Source organism: Scyliorhinus canicula, chromosome 25 (genome assembly GCF_902713615.1).
Source record: "Scyliorhinus canicula chromosome 25, sScyCan1.1, whole genome shotgun sequence".
Taxonomy (NCBI): domain Eukaryota; kingdom Metazoa; phylum Chordata; class Chondrichthyes; order Carcharhiniformes; family Scyliorhinidae; genus Scyliorhinus; species Scyliorhinus canicula.
Genome location: NC_052170.1, coordinates 13,283,423 through 13,302,477, shown reverse-complemented (window position 1 = coordinate 13,302,477; position 19,055 = coordinate 13,283,423). Strand labels below are relative to the sequence as shown.

Here is a 19,055-nt window from a genome sequence, read left to right as displayed (position 1 = left end):
GCCCTACAGAAGAGGGCAGCTATCCAATGCCGCAAGAGGATGAATTAACTGCTCTATTTCACCAGGGTAAGTCACTCTTCTCAACACTCCCAGTCACATATTTACAGGGATTTCACTCAATGCCAGCTCAAGTGACGCCATCACTAACTCCCCCACACACCATCTTCCCTGCGGGTCATGTTCTCATCACTTCCCTGGTCCCTCTCACCACCAACACATGCCAGGCATCCTTAACATCTGCTCTGGCACACATCCAGCTTATACTCTCTCCATCTGTCTTCATGCAGGACAAGCTGGCACATAACAAGAGCGAGAGATCCTAAATGGATGGAGGCATGGACTTTGAGGAGAGAGTTATTCAGCTAGCCTAGCTAGTGAGGACATGAACTGTTCCTGTGCTGATGGTGAGGTCAGTAGCGCTGAACCAAATGAGGATCTTTCAGACTACCACGCTGTGAATGATGTCTCTGGCCTTCTCCTTTCTAGGGCGACACAGTGGCGCAGTAGTTATCATTGCTGCCTCACAGCACCAAGGACCTGGATTCCATCCCGGCCCTGGGTCACTGTCCGTGTGGAGTTAGCACATTCTCTCCGTGTTTGCGTGGGTCTCACCCCCACAACCCAAAATATGTGCAGGGTAGGAGAATTGGCTATGCTAAATTGCTCCTTAATTGGGAAACAAAAAAAAAATTTTTTTGATGACTTCTCCTTTTCTTCATCGCACATCTGGGAAGTAGGTGAGGGAGTTGATGATTTATGTCCTCAATTCTAGCGCGGGCCATGAATTCACAGGCACTGAAATAAAATAACTATCACAGCACTCACCCACACTCTCTACCAGCATAGAGGCACACACCACAGAGGTACCTAGTTCTAGAGTAGCCTTGGGGGTCATATTCTGTTGAGCACATTGCACTGTCTGATCCACAGCAGATGAAGGCAATCCAAGGACTTTCGCTTGGCCCATGGGGGCTGCACTTGTTAATAGGCAATTCAGCCCAGAGCCAAGGATTAGGAGCGCGATCCAGGGGCAGTGTGCCATGGCCTCCAATCGGGCAGTGGTACAGCTACACCATAGCAGTCATTGAATTTGGAAGTACATGCGCCAAGGGTTACATGCTGAGCAGCAATCGGTAACACTCCCACGCATGTGCTGTTTGAGTGGGCACAATTGCATGACTACTCTGACTCCAAGCATGACAATTGAGCTCATGCTGAGCGGTCTCAGCTGAAAAAGAGTATTGATCACTTCGTTTTATAAATTTGGATTACCTAACTAATTTTTTTCCAATTAAGGGGCAATTTAGCATGGGTTGTGGGGGTGAGACCCACGCAGACACAGGGAGAATGTGCAAACTCCACAAGGACAATTACCCAGGTCCTCATCGCTGTGAGGCAGCAGTGCTAACCGCTGCGCCATTGTGCCACTCTGGGTATTGATCACTGACATATTTTTCCATTAGCCTTGTCCATATCCTGCTTCCATAAACATCGCTGCCCGCTCTCCCATGATTGCGCAGAATCTTAAGTCCATGCTGACTCTACACTCCTGCCCCAACCACACTGAAGCCTATGCACCAGGCTTCTGTTCCCTTACCTCTCCAGCCCTTCAAAGAAGCCCAGGGTCTTGCACCAGAAGACAACCTTAAATATGCTGCTGTTCAGACTTGTCTGTGACTCCTGCCTTCCTCCCCATCCTGAAGACACAAGCGCTCTGCCAACTTGAGTGACCTCGCCTCCGAGCTCCCATTGGCGTTCTGCTCAGCAGGTACACATTTTCTTTAAACCAGTCTTGCATTGTTCTGATGTCACACCACAATGGAGGTTTTATTTGACGTAAGGGGTATGATTCCAGCATATGGACCCAATAATGATATGCTAATGTATCATACTGATATTCCTGATGTTGAACAATGGGAAATGCAACCTGCCACTGATTGGGGGGGGGCGGTGTGAGGGGACAATTGGGTTCTGGATTTGTGCTACTGGGAAATGCATCAAAGACATTGGGCCAAGCCCAGCCGATGTGAACGGCAGCAAAGAATTCCAGCCGTTGGCTAAATCTGTGCTCAACAATACCGATAGTCCACCCCCCTCCCCTCTTTCTTTTCCAGATCAGCAGGTACAGTGCTTACAATTACTTTACAGGCTGGCGGGTAGCACAAATTTCTGTGGAAGGCCTAGGGTTTCGCTCTCCTGCTGTAACTTCTGACGGTTGATAGAAACTCTGATTAAGTGGCATAATGTGCTGTTTACGCCATTTCTCCAACCGTCCTCCACCAACACGAGGTGAGGAGAATTCACTTGAAATCTACCCCTGCATATTTTCTAAATATCAGCCTGAAACTTAAGGGTGGATTATCTCTTCTAAGAGTCATGTGGTATGAATGATCCAGTGTGGTAACATTGCATCCTGTGATACCATTGACTCGCACTCCTATGAGTTCTCATTCACCGGTAATTCTGGACCATCCAAATAAATGTTTTTTGAGGTTTTGCTGCATTACTTTTTGTTTGCATGGAAAGAAAGGCTTGTGTTGACACCATGTCTCCCAGAAATGTGCAGCTGCCGGTTCAGTGTGTCACTGAGAAGTGCAAACATAAATACTCAGACCATTCTGCGTACAGCAAGATCCCGCAAACCCGTATTCTGTCTCTTGACCAGTTTTTGGTGGTACTCAGAAGGAATGTTTTGGGAGAGAGGCTCCTTTGGAATATTATGTTGTGATCATCGCCATTCTTCTGACCAAACAGACCTGGTTCCATGTCTCAACTCGAGGTCAGCAATGCCAAAATCTTTCCATGCTCTGCTGGATTGTCAGCCTGGACAACATGCTCCTGGTCTGCAGTGAGTAGTAGCGTCTAACCCCTAAGACATGGTGGGGTCCAACCAAGGTCCTAGGCTGGAAAGTGAACCCACAGCGGTTTAACAATCTTATCTAATCTCTTGCTGAGCTCTAACCCGAATGTCATCTATGGTAGCATAGTGGTTAAGTTACTAGACCATTAATCTAAGGGCTAGGCAAATGACGTGCAGATATGAGTTTGACTCCCAATTAAATAAAATTGCATTAAAAAGTTAGTATCAGTAATAGTGACCATAATAGTGCTGGATTGTTACAAAAGCCAATCTGAAATGAAATCTGCCATCTTTGTCCAGCCTATATGTGACTCCAGATCCACAGAAATGTGGTTGGTGTTTAACTGCCCTCTGGAATGGCCTAGAATGCCACTCAGTTGTATTCAGGAAGGTGGCTGACCAGCAGCATCTTCTAGAGAACAATTAGCGGTCGACAATAAATGATGACCTCGCCAACAATGTCCACAGCCCGGGAATGGATAAGAAAAAAATAATTAGGGGACATCCTACAGCACTGATATAACACCTGAATATGATCAGCCCAACCTGTTTCCATGCAGTTCTTGAATGATCAGTTTATTGAGTACCATGGAAGGGAGCTGGGCTCAGATCTGGTGCCACTCCACTCCATCCACTGGGGAGTTTTGTGAGGAAGACATTATATTTTTAGAATAGATTTAGATTTATTGTGAGGTACAGTGAGAAGTATTGTTCTGCTTACAGTCCAAACATGAAAAATATAGAACAGATGATATATACATGAGGATACATAATGGAAATGTATAAACATAGACAACGGGTGAAGTATATGGTGTATAGTGCTACAACTGTAGAGAAGATACTTAGAAAGATCAGTTCGGACCTGAAGAGTGTCATTCAGGATTCTGGTGATAGTGGGGAAGAGGCTGTTTTTGAATCTGTTGGTGTGTGTTCTCAAACTTTTGTATTTTCTACCCGATGGAAGAGGTTGAAAGAGGCTGGGTTGAGGGGTCTTTAATCATGCTGCCCACTTTCCCAAGGCAGCGGGAGATGTAGACAGAGTCCATGGATGGGAGGCAGGTACCCATGATGGACTCGGCTATAGTTCACGACTCTCTGTAGTTTCTTAAGGTCTTGGGCCGAGCAATTGCCATACCAGGCTGTGATGTCGTCAGGTAGGATGCTTTCTTTTTTTTTTATAAATTTAGATTACCCAATTATTTTTTCCAATTAAGGGGCAATTTAGCGTGTCCAATCCACCTACTCTGCACATTTTTGGGTTGTGGGGGCGAAACCCACGCAGACACGGGGACAATGTGCAAACTCCACACGGACAGTGACCCAGAGCCGGGATCGAACCTGGGACCTCGGCGCCGTGAGGCGGTTGTGCTAACCACTAGGCCACCGTGCTGCCCTGGTAGGATGCTTTCTATGGTACAGCAGAGAAATTGATAACAATCATTGTGGACATGCCGAATTTTGTTAATTTCCTGAGGCAGTATAGGCGTTGCTGTGCATTCTTGGTCATAGCATCGATGTGGGTGGTCCAGGACAGATTGTTGGTGACGTTTACACTTCGGAATCCATCTCTACCTCGGCACCGTTGATCCAGACAGAGTCGCTTCCTAAAGTCAATGTTTTGTTGACATTGAGGGAGAGATCATGTCATTGCACCACGCCACTAAATTCTCTACCGTCCTCCTGTACTCTGACTAGTTGTTTGTTTGAGATCCTACCCACTACGGTTGTGTCATCAGCAAACTTGTAGATGGAGTTGGAGCTGAATTTTGCCACACGGACATGAGTGTATAGGGAGTATAGTAGGGGGCTAAACACGCAGCCTTGTGGGGCCCCGGAGCAAAAGACGGGCATGAGCAGGGTGCAAACGGGGAACAGGCTGGTGGGTAACAAGCAGCCGACTGATGTGGAATCTGGGGTTTATTTAATTAAATTTCCATCCGAGCGACCCGCCAGTTTGTCTTCAACAGGCAAAATTCCTCTCTCGGAATCTCATTTATTCCCATGCCTGGTGGCAGCTCGTTACAAAGGCAGCGAGTGAAACAATCTGGGTATTTTTAGCGCCTGTTGGGAAAGTGCAAAGCTCGGTCAGCCCACACTGGCTAAACTACGCACAGCCCACACTTCCTGTGACAGCTGGATATGTTTGCTGCAGGATTGGATTGCCGAAACAATTAGTTTTTTTTTAAAAGAGAGGAGAACACTGATTAACTAACTCACCACCAGCGATGGCATGCATAACAGTGCTTTTTTTTTTGCAGGAAGAAGGTATAATTATCTTTGGAGCCGCTCTGCCATGGTTGCTGTGGCATTATGCTCATTTTGAAATTAGGAACTTGCAACAGGGAATAAAGCTAAGAATAGTCTGAGTGAAGGAAAGAAGGGCGCTCGGAAGGGAGGTTTTGTCTTTGCTGTGCCTGTTTCTGATCTTGGAAAGGAATTAAACACGTAACCATTGAGCAGGGTGGGAGAGGTACTGAGACTAGTGAGTAGGTTTTGGAGAGGAGAGTTCAACACTGTTCTCCCACTCTTGGCCTTAGCATTGAGGCACGTGGCATATTGGGGAGAGTGTCACTCTCCCACCACTGCTCTCATTTTTGGGGGTAGAATGGAGTGGCGGGTTAAAATGGTAGTCAATAGAAATTAACCACATGGAAGAAATCTGAAGGGCAAGGCAGAGAGCTGCCTCGGTCGCTACCCTGAGCTCCATCATGTTAGGCCATAAAGGCCTGGTGCTGGTGAGGAAGAGGTTTTGTGTCCTGTCACTGGAGTTGCCACGTTTGAAGATAGCACCTAATCGTCCAGCAGTCATGCAACTTGCATTCCCAGGCTAGTGACTACAGATCAAAGGTACTTCATTGGCTGGAAAGCACTTCGAGGCCTCTTGAATAATAAGCCTTAGCACCTCCCACATTACTGCACTTGAGTGTCAGCCTGGATTGTATTACTCAAGCCCAGGAATGGGATTTTAAAATGGGTTTTGTCTGTATAAACCCAACTGGTTCACCAGTGCGCTTCAAAGGTGTGAACCTGCCATCCAACCCAGTCTGACTTGCATGTGTCTCCAGACCTACACATTCTGTATAGAACATAGAACATAGAACACTACAGCGCAGTACGGGCCCTTCGGCCCTCGATGTTGCGCCGACCTGTGACACCATCTGAAGCCTATCTGACCTACACTATTCCATTTTCATCCATATGTCTATCCAGTGACCACTTAAATACCCTTAAAGTTGGCGAGTCTACTACTATTGCAGGCAGGGCGTTCCACACCCCTACTACTCTCTGAGTAAAGAAACTGTCTCTGACATCTGTCCTATATCTCTCACCCCTCAATTTAAAGCTATGTCCCCTCGTGTTGGTCATCACCATCCGAGGAAAAAGACTCTCACTGTCCACCCTATCTAACCCTCTGACTATCTTTTATGTCTCTATTAAGTCACCTCTCAGCCTTCTCCTCTCTAACGAAAACAACCTCAATTCCCTGAGCCTTTCCTCGTAAGACCTTCCCTCCATACCAGGCAACATCCTAGTAAATCTCCTCTGAACCCTTTCCAAAGCTTCCACATCCTTCCTATAATGTGGTGACCAGAACTGCACGCAGTACTCCAGGTGTGGCCGCACCAGAGTTATGTACAGCTGCAGCATGACCTTGTGGTTCCGAAACTCAATCCCCCGCTTATAAAGGCTAGCACACCATATGCCTTCTTAACAGCCCTATTAACCTGGGTGGCAACTTTCAGGGATTTATGTACCTGGATGCCGAGATCTCTCTGTTCATCTACACTACCAAGAATCTTGCCATTAGCCCAGTACTCTGCATTCCTGTTACTCCTTCCAAAGTGAACCACCTCACACTTTTCCGCATTAAACTCCATCTGTCACCTCTCAGCCCAGCTCTGCAGCTTATCTATGTCCCTCTGTATCCTATAACATCCTTCAGCACTATCCACAACTCCACCGACCTTCGTGTCATCTGCAAATTTACTAACCCATCCTTCTACACCCTCTTCCAGGTCATTTATAAAAATTACAAACAGCAGTGGCCCCAAAACAGATCCTTGCGGTACACCACTAGTAACTGAACTCCAGGATGAACATTTGCCATCAACCACCACCCTCTGTCTTCTTTCAGCTAGCCAATTACTGATCCAAACTGCTAAATCACCTTCAATTCCATACTTCCTTATTTTCTGCAATAGCCTACCGTGGGGAACCTTATCAAACGCCTTACTGAAATCCATATACACCACATCAACAGCTTTACCCTGATCCACCTGTTTGGACACCTTCTCAAAAAACTCAATAAGGTTTGTGAGACATGACCTACCCTTCACAAAACCGTGTTGAGTATCGCTAATCAACTTGTTCTTTTCAAGATGATTATAAACCCTATCTCTTATAACCTTTTCCAACATTTTACCCACAACCGAAGTAAGGCTCACAGGTCTATAATTACCAGGGTTGTCTCTACTCCCCTTCTTGAACAAGGGGACAACATTTGCTATCCTCCAGTCTTCCGGCACTATTCCTGTCGACAAAGACGACATAAAGATCAAGGACAAAGGCTCAGCAATCTCCTCCCTGGCTTCCCAGAGAATCCTAGGATAAATCCCATCTGGCCCAGGGGACTTGTCTATTTTGACATTTTCTAAAATTGCTAACACCTCCTCCTTGTGAACCTCAATTCCATCTAGCCTGGTCGACTGAACCTGAGTGTCCTCCTCGACAACATTGTCTTTCTCCAGTGTAAACACTGACGAAAAATATCCATTTAATGCTTCCCCTATCTCCTCTGATTCCACACACAACTTTCCACTACTATCCTTGATTGGCCCTAATCTTACTCGAGTCATTCTTTTGTTCCTGATATACCTATAGAAAGCCTTAGGGTTTTCCTTGATCCTATCCGCCAACGACTTTTCGTGTCCTCTCCTCGCTCTTCTTAACTCTCCCTTTAGGTCCTTCCTGGCTAACTTGTAACTCTCAAGTGCCCTAACTGAGCCTTCATGTCTCATCCTAACATAAGCCTTCTTCTTCCTCTTGACAAGTGCTTCAACTTCCTTAGTAAACCACGGCTCCCTTGCTCGACAACTTCCTCCCTGCCTGACAGGTACGTACTTATCAAGGACACGCAGTAGCTGTTCCTTGAAAAAGCTCCACATTTCGATTGTACCCATCCCCTGCAGTTTCCTTCCCCATCCTATACCTCCTAAATCTTGCCGAATAACATCATAATTGCCTTTCCCCCAGCTATAATTCTTGCCTTGCGGTATATACCTATCCCTGCCCATTGCTAAAGTAAACATAACCGAGTTGTGATCACTATCACCAAAGTGCTCACCTACATCTAAATCTAACACCTGGCCGGGTTCATTACCCAGTACCAAATCCAATGTGGCCTCGCCCCTTGTTGGCCTGTCTACATACTGTGTCAGAAAACCCTCCTGCACACACTGCACAAAAACTGACCCATCTATAGTACTCGAACTATAGTATTTCCAGTCAATATTTGGAAAGTTAAAGTCCCCCATAACAACTACCCTGTTACTCTCGCTCCTGTCAAGAATCATCTTTGCAATCCTTTCCTCTACATCTCTGGGACTATTCGGAGGTCTATAGACAACTCCCAACAGGGTGACCTCTCCTCTACTGTTCCTAACCTCGGCCCATACTGCCTCAGTAGACGAGTCCTCAAGCGTCCTTTCTACCGCCGTAATACTTTCCTTGATTAACAATGCCACACCCCCCCCTCTTTTACCATCTTCTCTGTTCTTACAGAAACATCTAAATCCAGGAACCTGCAACAACCATTCCTGTCCCTGCTCTACCCATGTCTCCGAAATCGCCACAACATCGAGATCCCAGGTACCAACCCATGCTGCAAGCTCACCCACCTTGTTCCGGATGCTCCTGGCGTTGAAGTAGACACACTTCAAACCAGCGTCCTGCTTGCCGGTGCCCTCTTTCGAACTTTTAACCCTATCCCTGACCTCACTACTCTCAACATCCTGTACACTGGGTCTACAATTTAGGTTCCCATCCCCCTGCTGAATTAGTTTAAACCCCCCCGAAGAGCACTAGCAAATCTCCCTCCCAGGATATTGGTACCCCTCTGGTTCAGGTGAAGACCATCCTGTTTGTAGAGGTCCCACCTACCCCAGAATGAGCCCCAATTATCCAGGAAACCAAAACCCTCCCTCCTGCACCATCCCTGTAGCCACGTGTTCAACTCCTCTCTCTCCTTATTTCTTACTTCGCTAGCACGTGGCATGGGTAACAACCCAGAGATAACAACTCTGTTTGTTCTAGCTCTCAGCTTCCACCCTAGCTCCCTGAATTTCTGTCTCAAATCCCCATCTCTCTTCCTACCTATGTCGTTGGTACCTATGTGGACCACGACTTGGGGCTGCTCCCCCTCCCCCTTAAGGATCCCAAAAACACGATCAGAGACATCACGAACCCTGGCACCTGGGAGGCAACACACCAACCGCGAGTCTCTTTCGTTCCCACAGAACCTCCTGTCTGTTCCTCTAACTATGGAGTCCCCAATGACAAGTGCTCTGTTCCTCTTCTCCCTTCCCTTCTGAGCAACAGGGACAGACTCTGTGCCAGAGACCTGCGCCCTATTGCTTACCCCTGGTAAGTCGTCCCCCGCAACAGTATCCAAAACGGTATACTTGTTATAGAGGGGAACGACCACAGGGGATCCCTGCACTGCCTGACGGTTCCCTCTGCCTCCCCTGACGGTAACCCATCTACTTTCTTCTTTTACCTGAGGTGTGACTACCTCCCTATAACTCCTCTCAATAACCTCCTCCGCCTCCCGAATGATCCGAAGTTCATCCAGCTCCAGCTCCAGGTCCCTAATGCGGCTCTCGAGGAGCTGGAGTTGGGTGCACTTCCCGCAGATGTAGTCAAAAGGGACACGAGAGGTGACCCTTTCCTCCCACATTCTGCAGGAGGAACATTCAACTGCCCTAGCCTCCATTCCCACTGAACTAACTTCACAACGACTGAAAAATAAAAAAAATAAAAAACTTGTTAGTTTAGCAATCCAACGGACAGAGCTTTTTTTTTGGTTAGAGGAGGAGGATGGGTGGGAGACACTACGTAAGTAGTGTTTCGGGTAAAGCTGTCACTCGAGAACAGCCCCTTCACAAACCACCTTCAGCTTACGCTGACCGCACGTATGCAAATCTCCCCGGAACAGCCAATCAGAAGCTCTGCTCTGCTGCCCTCTGCAAGGAATTGATTCTGTATGCACCACTCCCTGCAGTCTGTGAACAAGTGTGGGCAGGAGCTTTAACTTAACTCTTTGCCCCTTGTATTACAGAGGACAACATCACAGTGTCTCTCAGTGTTCCATGTACAACTAGTGATATTGAAATGCCATTCAATTTGTAGTTACTCGGTGGCCATGATGTGCAGCAAGATCCCACAAGCTGACAGGAGGTAGCAATGGCCCCAGTTTGATGAGTGGTTGTCATTTGGAAGGTTGGGTAGTATTGGTTGAGGGAGGAAGAATGGCCAGAGTTAACTGGTTCTTTATCAAATAGTGCAGTGGAGCCATTGGGCAGGGGGGCCTCTATTCGATTTCTCCACAGAGGGGCAGGCAGCTCTTGCCATATTCCTTCAGTAGCACCAGTATGAATTATGTCTTTTGTGGGATTTGAACCAACTTTCTTTGGACTTTGAGGCAGCAGTGCTGCAAATTGAACGATGGTTCACTTTACACTAGTCCTTCACTAACAGATAAACAAAATGAGGCAGCCTTGACATGCTCCTTACAATGGAAATGGCTTCATAAAATCTGCATGTTAATTATAAACCCCTCATCTAAAAACTGAGCCAGTAGATCATGACGCTTTTCCAATCTGTAAAGCTTTTCCGAGACTTTACTCTTGGTTTCTAAGGTGTTTTGGTTCCTTTCTGTTCTACGATTGAGCTGGTACATGCCGCAAGATTCCTGCTAAAGGAAACCCAACCCTATCTCACTTGACCAGATGTCCTGTTAGAGACAGCAATCGCACCAGGTCTTTAACATCAGTCCCAGCTCTGGGTAACCTCTACGACCCTGCCTGATGTGTGAGTTGCCTACTAATACAATGTGAAGACGTGGTAGTGTTCTGATTATAAGGCAGCATGGTAGCACAGTGGGTAGCACCGCTCCAGGGTCCCAGGTTTGATCCCCGGCTTGGGTCACTGTGTGTGTGGAATCTGCACGTACTCCCGATGTTTGTGTGGGTTTCCTGCGGGTGCTCCGATTTCCTCCCGCAAGTCCCGAAAGACGTGCTGTTAGGTAATTTGGACATTCTGAATTCTCCCTCTATGTACCCGAACAGGCACCGGAATGTGGCGACTGGGGGCTTTTCACAGTAACTTCATTGCAGTGTTAATGCAAGCCTACTTGTGACAATAAAGATTATTATTTTTTCCTTGCCCTTGTCTCCACCAAATTTTTCCAACAGTTTTCCTCCCTTCTCCTAAAGACCCTGGTGGGTAAATCTGACATTGTGTCACAGTGAAAAACGGATGTTAGACAATGGGAAATCGGTTTTACATTTCTCCCAATTTAGTCCCGTCAATGTCACTCAGTTGCTAATTTGTTGACCCTTTTTTATGTCATCACAGCCAAAATTATCTGACCCCAACGTAACTCTCCATGGGGTTACAGTCCCTCCTCCTAAAAAGAACAAAGCACTTACATTTGTATAGCACCTGATCGTAGAATGTCCAAAAGTGCTTTAAACCGAATGAAGTACCTTTGAAATGTAGTATTACGATCCTGGACCCAACAGTTGCTTGGATACCGGACAATCCCCAATATTTCATTTGATTTGTAAGACCGTGAGCAAAGGATACTTGGCTCCAGGAGAGATTTCACGTACAAATAGGGATATGATATATTAAAACAAACTTTATTGCTAACTCAGAATTACTAACTTTAACATCATAAAGATAATAGCTTACAATTACCCATTCAACAATATAATAACCCTTAGCTGCTATCTTTATCTCCACTCAAGCAAAACTTATCTCGGGTCACAATCCATTTTAAATACAGTTAGCAGTCCCAGTAATACTTGCTGCAAAGAGATGTCTTGGATAAACTATTTTGAAGAAGAGAAGTATTTTGAGACTGCTTGAAAGTAAGCGACCTGACACCCTGTCAGAATAATGCAGAATCTCTGGCTGTGTTCTTCAAAACTGCTTCTCAGCTCATCTTCCAGCCAAAACTAAAACTGTGCCTGCTGGAGACCTGGTACAGCCCTAGTTCCTCCCATTTGTTACATCATCTTACTAAGTAGAACAAAATGGATGTAATCTACCGGCTGTTTATGCTGGTGGGATATTCCGATCCCACAACAGTACACAGGTTTCCCGGCAACGAGGGGTACAGTCACTGGGAAATCCTGTTGACAATAGTGGGGTCAGTAAATCACGCCCAATGTCTCTAATTATCCACTCCCCAGGGAATCCTCTTTTGTTTATTTTTATTTTTTTATAAATTTAGATTACCCAATTATTTTTTCCAATTAAGGGTCAATTTAGTGTGGCCAATCCACCTACTCTGCACATTTTTTTGGGTTGTGGGGGTGAAACCCATGCAGACACGGGGAGAATGTGCAAACTCCACACGGACAGTGACCCAGAGCCGGGATCGAACCTGGGACCTCAGTGCCGTGAGGCTGCTGTGCTAACCACTAGGCCACCGTGCTGCCCACCCAGGGAATCCTCTTAATATAAACAAGGCTCCATGAAACCAACTTCAGCAAACAATATCCATGGCTGGAATGAATGCTGATCTTACTTTTACGATGCTTTAATTGCACCGTTGTCTCCAAGACCCAGGATTTTAAAAACATGTCTATAGCAGTCACATCCTAACCAGGGCTTTTAACCCTAACTGCATCAAATACATCTCATACAATATATATGAAATTCACAAACAACAATATGATAACGATAACGACCAGATCATCTGTTTTAGTGATGTTCATTAAGTGATAAATATCGTCCCTAATCGCCCACCGGAGAATCCTGCTCGGCTGGTGATCAGCAGCACCACCCACAGCTGCAGACTGGCTGCCAGATCTATCGGAATTTCTCCACCTGGAGAAGATGAAGTGCACTATCCGAGGGTCAGAGAATGGCTTCCACAAAGCATGGACCATTCATCAGCCTGTTCAAAGACCTGTACGAAGCCAACAACTGATGGAACGCGTGGGGGAGGATGGAGGGGAGGGAGAGATGCACGGGAGCTACCAGGGCCACAGAAAACAGACAGGGGGACAACAGAAGGGAGAGACCCAAGGAAACGCCAATGGGGAGCCCAGGGAGAGACCGACACAGGGACAAAAGGGCCCATCATAAAGCCATAAGAATAAGACAAACAACAAACCAACCATCTAAGGGCCGAGGATAGGACCCGGAGACAGGAGAGGGGGGGGTGCCGAAAAGGAACATGTAAATTTTCACCATTTCATCCATTTCTTGTACAGTGTAAAAATGCAAACTTTAATTAAAATATTTTTTTAAATAGAAAGGGGGTCAGGGGTTAGAGAGCATGGGGTTTGGGGTTGTTCCTAAAATTTGGCTTTCTAAATTGTATCTGGTCTACACAGATTTGTTTATTGTGTATTGTACAAATTGAAGAAATTTAATAAAAACATTTTTAAAAAATGGACACTGGAGACAACGCTCCTACTTTTCTTCAAAATAGGGCCATGGGCTCTTACTCCTGAAAGGACAGAGAAATGGCCTCTCCCAAGACTCCTTCAGTATTGCACTGGAGTGTCAATCTTGATTTTTGCATTCAAGTCCTGGAATGGGAACTGAACCCGCAACCTTCCGATTCAAAGAGGAGAATCCCACTAACTGAGGCATAACTGACACATTAGTGGCACTAACTCCCGAGGTTCAGTTCCCCATCTCCATGTGTGGACCTAGACAGCAAGTATCCATGGACTATTAGGCCATCGGAAGTACCACAACTGAGCCCTGTCCTCTCCTCATCGGTCACTAACTTGGGAAATAAGGATATAAAAAGATCTGAATAGAAGAACAAATTGGGATTAAAGAGATAAAGTGCCACTAGTGCATACTCAATGGGCCAAACACCCGAGGCCTGTTCTCGTATGTCATCTGTATGCCAGCAGTTCCGATCAGGAGTTTTTGGAGAGCCATCAGCAGTGATCGATCTTGCCTTTCCTTCGACTGTGACGCTGAAGCGCATTATCATTCCACCTCCATTCCTAGTTAAAATCCTATTAACTTCCCACCTCACCAGAGGCTCAACGTTGCCTTGGGGTGCTCACATTCCTCAAATCCCTTCCTCAACCCGAACTCAAGTCAGGCCAGATAATTCAGTTGACAGTTGCATTTATTTTTTGCCTATGCCTTGAGAGAGTGCGGAAACCTCCCCAGGATCCGCTGGCCCTGCCCACCCTTCCATGACGATTATCAACGAGATACATATGCTGCCTGCAGTGTATTTGCCTGGCAACCCGCATGTCAGTTTTAATTCAGGCCAAGCACTGTACAGTTGGCTCCACATCAGCACACACCTAATCTAATCACCGAATTCCAATCTACCAAATCACTTCCCATTCTCTCTTATTATGTAGAGTTCTAGTGCAATAAATCATTTCCCACTCTGGGCCCCTATCACATCCTGATCCCAGAACAATGCTTCTCCCCAATTATTGCATGCTTTCAACACACTGAGTATAATCAGTGCCCTGTCTAACCTCACCCGACAGCCACAGAATTAGAATCTAATCTTCCACAGCAATGCATTCCTCTGAGAACTAATGACTGCATGTATGGTCGAATAATTGAAGCGTTCAGACGTGATGACAGTCCTTTCAGAATGCACATGATTTCCATCACATTTGGCCATTTAAAACCTTTTACTCTCACCCCCCCCCCCCCCCCCCCCAACACTCCTGGCCCTGCTCCTCTTGAAGGCATCAATGTTTGTTCAATTATGCTGCTGTGACATTGTGCTACGTTAAAGACGCTATATAAATGTAAATTGGTGTTGTTGCTGCATGCTGTGTGACACTGTGATGAGCATCCACTCACGCACAGTCCCACTACTGGATCTTCTCGAGGGAGGCACGGTGGCGCAGTAGTTAGCACTGCTGCCTCATGGTACAGAGGATCCGTGTTCAATCCTGGTCACAGGCACCACCACCCCTCCCCCAGCCCCTCCATCAGACCCCCCCCAACAGAGACCCCCATCAGTCACCTCTGCCTGGAAGCTGAAGAGCAGTTCGGGCAATACAGTGAAAGATCGCTGCATTTTCACTCGCCCTTCCCTAACATCTGCTGCCTCAGGCAAATGTCTTTCAAGTAACAGCTGTTACAGCTGTCAGAGGCTTCCAGGAAAGTACACTTCAAAGGGCTTCAAATCCCTTGACAGCCTTTGAAATGCAATTCTTCCATTCAATGTCACACAGCAATACATTGCATCAGCCAGTGAGTGACAGTTTTATTACTCCAGAGACAGCTGCTTGGTGGATTGTTGATTTATCTTCCCCTTTACGCTTGAATGCATTTCTTTTAGGGGCTTTTCACAGTAACTTCATTGAAGCCTATCTGTGACAATAAGCGATTATTATTACTATCCTGTTTTGATGCTGACCACACTGTTTATAAATACTGTTGCTATGGTTGACATCTAAGTGCTTTCATTGCCTCTTTTTCACAGCAGAAACCAATTGGCTACTTTTGATGTGGTGAAGAATTGTCAATCATAGCAGGAGCGTTTATAAACATGGTGATTAACATCAAAGCAGGGTCTGCTGGAGGGTTTGAGGGGGTAGGCGGTGGTATGCTTGGCGGAGGGTGGGCAGGATTTGCATTATGGGGGGCCTTCTGCTTGACTTTGGGAGGAACCTCAGTTATACATTCACCCCCTTGACCCACCACGGGGTCCACATTTAAAAAAATAATTTTATGGGATGTGGGTGTCTCTGGTAAGGCCAGCATTTGTTGCACATCCCGAATTGCCCTTGAACTGAGTGGCTTGTTCAGTTATTTCAGAGGGACAGTTAAGATTCAACCACATTGCTGTGGGGTCTGAAGTCACATGGAGGCCAGACCAGGTGAGCATGGCAGGTTTCCATCCCTAAAGGACATTAGTGACCCAGATGGGCTTTTACGACAATCAACAATGGTTTCATGGTCATCGTTAGACTTTTAATTACAGATTTTTAGTTGAATTCACATTCCAACATCTGCCACGTTGGAATTCAAACCACAGCCCTGGGTCTCTGAACTGTTAGTTCAGTGACAATACCACTACGGCACCATCTCCCCACTTACCAAATCCCGCTGGGAAGATTTGCCGCTGTCGGGGCGGTGCATAACAGGGGAGGTGGAACCCGGGCTCCCAGCCTGTTAATCGGTCCTGTCATTGCGGGGCTTGTAGCTCACTTCCGCCGCTGGCAGGGGACCAGAACATCGGAACGGGATTGGCACCCGGCGCTGATCCCAGTGGGATTCTCCAACTCCCCGCAGGGTCGGAGAATCCCCGGGGGCGGCGCGAATCCCACCCCGACACCGGCTACCGTATTCTCCGGTGCCGTTTTTCGGGCGGGGTTCACGCCATGGCGGGCCCCGATGGGCCTAGTGGCCAACTGTTTTCGGCCAGTCCTGCCGGCGTGGGTTACATATGGTCCCACACGGCGGGATCTGGCAGGTAAGCCAGCTGGGGTGGTTCTCGGGGGGGGGGGGGGGGGGGGGGGAGAGGATCCGACCCCAGGGGGTCCCCCACGGTGGCCTGGCCCACGATCGGGGCCCACCGCCAGCCCCTGTTGGGCTCCACCATGGCCAGCGCGGAGAAGAGAACCCCGCCACGCATGCGCCATAACACGCCGGCGGTTCCACGCATGCGCGAGATCACGCCGGCCCTTTGGCGCATGCGCAAACTCGCGCAGTCCCTTCGGAGCAGGCTGGAGCGGCGCCAACCCCTCCGGCATCCTCCTAGCCCCCGTGACAGGTGAGAATTCCTCACATTGGGGGCCCATTGACGCCGGAGTCGTTGGCGCCGGTTTTGCCATCAGCCTGTGGACTTAGTCAACATAGAACATAGAACAGTACAGCACAGAACAGGCCCTTCGGCCCTCAATGTTGTGCCGAGCCATGATCACCCTACTCAAACCCACGTATCCACCCTATACCTGTAACCCAACAACCCCCCCTTAACCTTACTTTTTGTAGGACACTACGGGCAATTTAGCATGGCCAATCCACCTAACCCGCACATCTTTGGACTGTGGGAGGAAACCGGAGCACCCGGAGGAAACCCACGCACACAGGGGGAGGACGTGCAGACTCCACACAGACAGTGACCCAGCCGGGAATCGAACCTGGGACCCTGGAGCTGTGAAGCATTTATGCTAACCACCATGCTACCCTGCTGCCCCTGTCAAAGGAGAATCCCGGCTCCCGTTTTTCGGCCGATGTTCCATTCTCCGCCGGATCGGGAAACCCGCTACTAGTGTCAAGCAATGAAGAATCCCTAAGTTGTCTGTTTTTACTGCTGTTAGTCCATTGAATAGTGCAGCACAGAAGGAGACGATTGAGCCCATCGGATCTGCATTGGCCATTTCAGAGAACAACCCATTTAATCCCACTTCCCATCACCCCCCCCATATCCCTGCAATTTTTTCTCTGCAATTATTAATCCAATTTTATTTTGAAATCTGCAATTGGAGCTACTTTAATCCATCTCCCACCCTATCAGACAGCACATTCCAAACATTCTTTTGCCAATCATTTTAAATCCGTGCCCCTTCAGTTATTAAAACAGTTTCTTTTTATTTATCTTATTTATCTAAACCCTTCATGATTTTAAACATCTCTATTGAATCTCTCCTTCACCTTCTCTGCTCCAATGTTGGTTAGGCTAACAGGAGAACTCCTCTATTAGAATTCAGAATCCCCAGGTCAAGTATTCAGACACTCGAACTAAGGAATGACATGCAGGAATGTAGATAAAAGCATTGGGTAACGTGTATCTTTTTATTGAAGGGTGTCAAAGAGTGCTGCTGAAAGATGTCAACTCCGGATCCTCCAATGGGAGGCACCCCTCGCCCGGGCCCGTCACCAGGACCTGGACCTTCTCCTGGATCAATGCTAGGCCCCAGTCCTGGACCTTCGCCTGGCTCTGCACACAGTATGATGGGACCAAGCCCAGGTCCCCCATCTGCCGCCCATTCCATGACTCCACAGGGGCCTGGAGGTTACCCTGCAGAAAGCATACATCAACTTCATAAGGTAATATGGTGTGAATAAATATCTGTGAAAATCTTTACTCTTGTGCTGAAACTATGATGTGCATTATAAGTAATCTTTTTAGAGTGTTTAGAAGCAAAGAGAAAAACACTTAATGGGGCTAGACTGGCGATTTGTTTGGCTTGGTGAACTAGTTCCAATATTCCTGTTCAGACCTTCGTAGCATCATACAGTGTAGGAGGCCATTCGACCCACCATGCCAACTCAGTAAAAGCTATGCAGTTAGTGGCCCACACTTGCTGTTTACCCAGAGCCGGACAAATGCTTTATTTTATCTGACCCTGACCCCCCTCCCTTATCGATATGGTTAATGTCCATTGCTTTCCTCAGATTTCTTTCCTCATCCCCCTCTGTTGCAAATTCTGTATTGAAGTCGAGACTCATCAATTGCAGCCTATCCAGGAGGCCACTCTCTGGAATACCTCATCTCCCTCAGTCTTTCTCTCAAAGTCTGTTGGCTTTGAAAAAGCCAAGCCTGACTAAACTCAACCACAGTGCTTTGCCTAGTCTCCAATTTTCAACTAGCCTTTTAAGCATGTTGGTTCCTAATCTGTTCGTAAAGTTTCTCAGCAGAAAAAGATCTTTGATTTGGCCTCGAAAACCAAATAAAGGGCGGCACAGTGGTTAGCACTGCTGTCTCACAGCGCCAGGGACCCGGCTTCAATTCCAACCTTGGGTGATATCTGTGTGGACGACATTGCACGTTCTCTCCATGTCTGCGTGGGTTTCCTCTGGGTGTTTTGGTTTCCTCCCACAGTCCAAAGATGTGCAGGTTAGATGGATTGGCCATGCTAAATTGTCCCTTTGTGTCCAGGAATGTACAGGTTAGGGTACAGGGATAGGACGGGGTGGACAGGGGAGTAGACATGGGTAGGGTGCTCCTCGG

General features: G+C 47.2%; 1 protein-coding gene across 8 annotated transcripts in view; it reads left to right on the top strand.

The window, feature by feature from the left end:
• The first annotated feature begins 200 nt into the window (after window positions 1-200).
• The window catches only part of smarca4a (SWI/SNF related, matrix associated, actin dependent regulator of chromatin, subfamily a, member 4a), a 115,301-nt gene continuing 96,446 nt past the window's right edge, over window positions 201-19,055 (top strand). For 2 of the 8 annotated variants that reach the window (XM_038784744.1, XM_038784742.1), the window contains exons 1-2: window positions 201-409; window positions 17,906-18,151. In XM_038784744.1, coding sequence (XP_038640672.1) covers window positions 17,930-18,151 — 222 coding nt within the window. In that variant the 5' untranslated portion in view covers window positions 201-409; window positions 17,906-17,929. The remainder of the gene's footprint in view (window positions 410-17,905; window positions 18,152-19,055) is intronic. The other 6 variants (XM_038784743.1, XM_038784740.1, XM_038784741.1 and 3 more) reach the window with 5 other exon arrangements.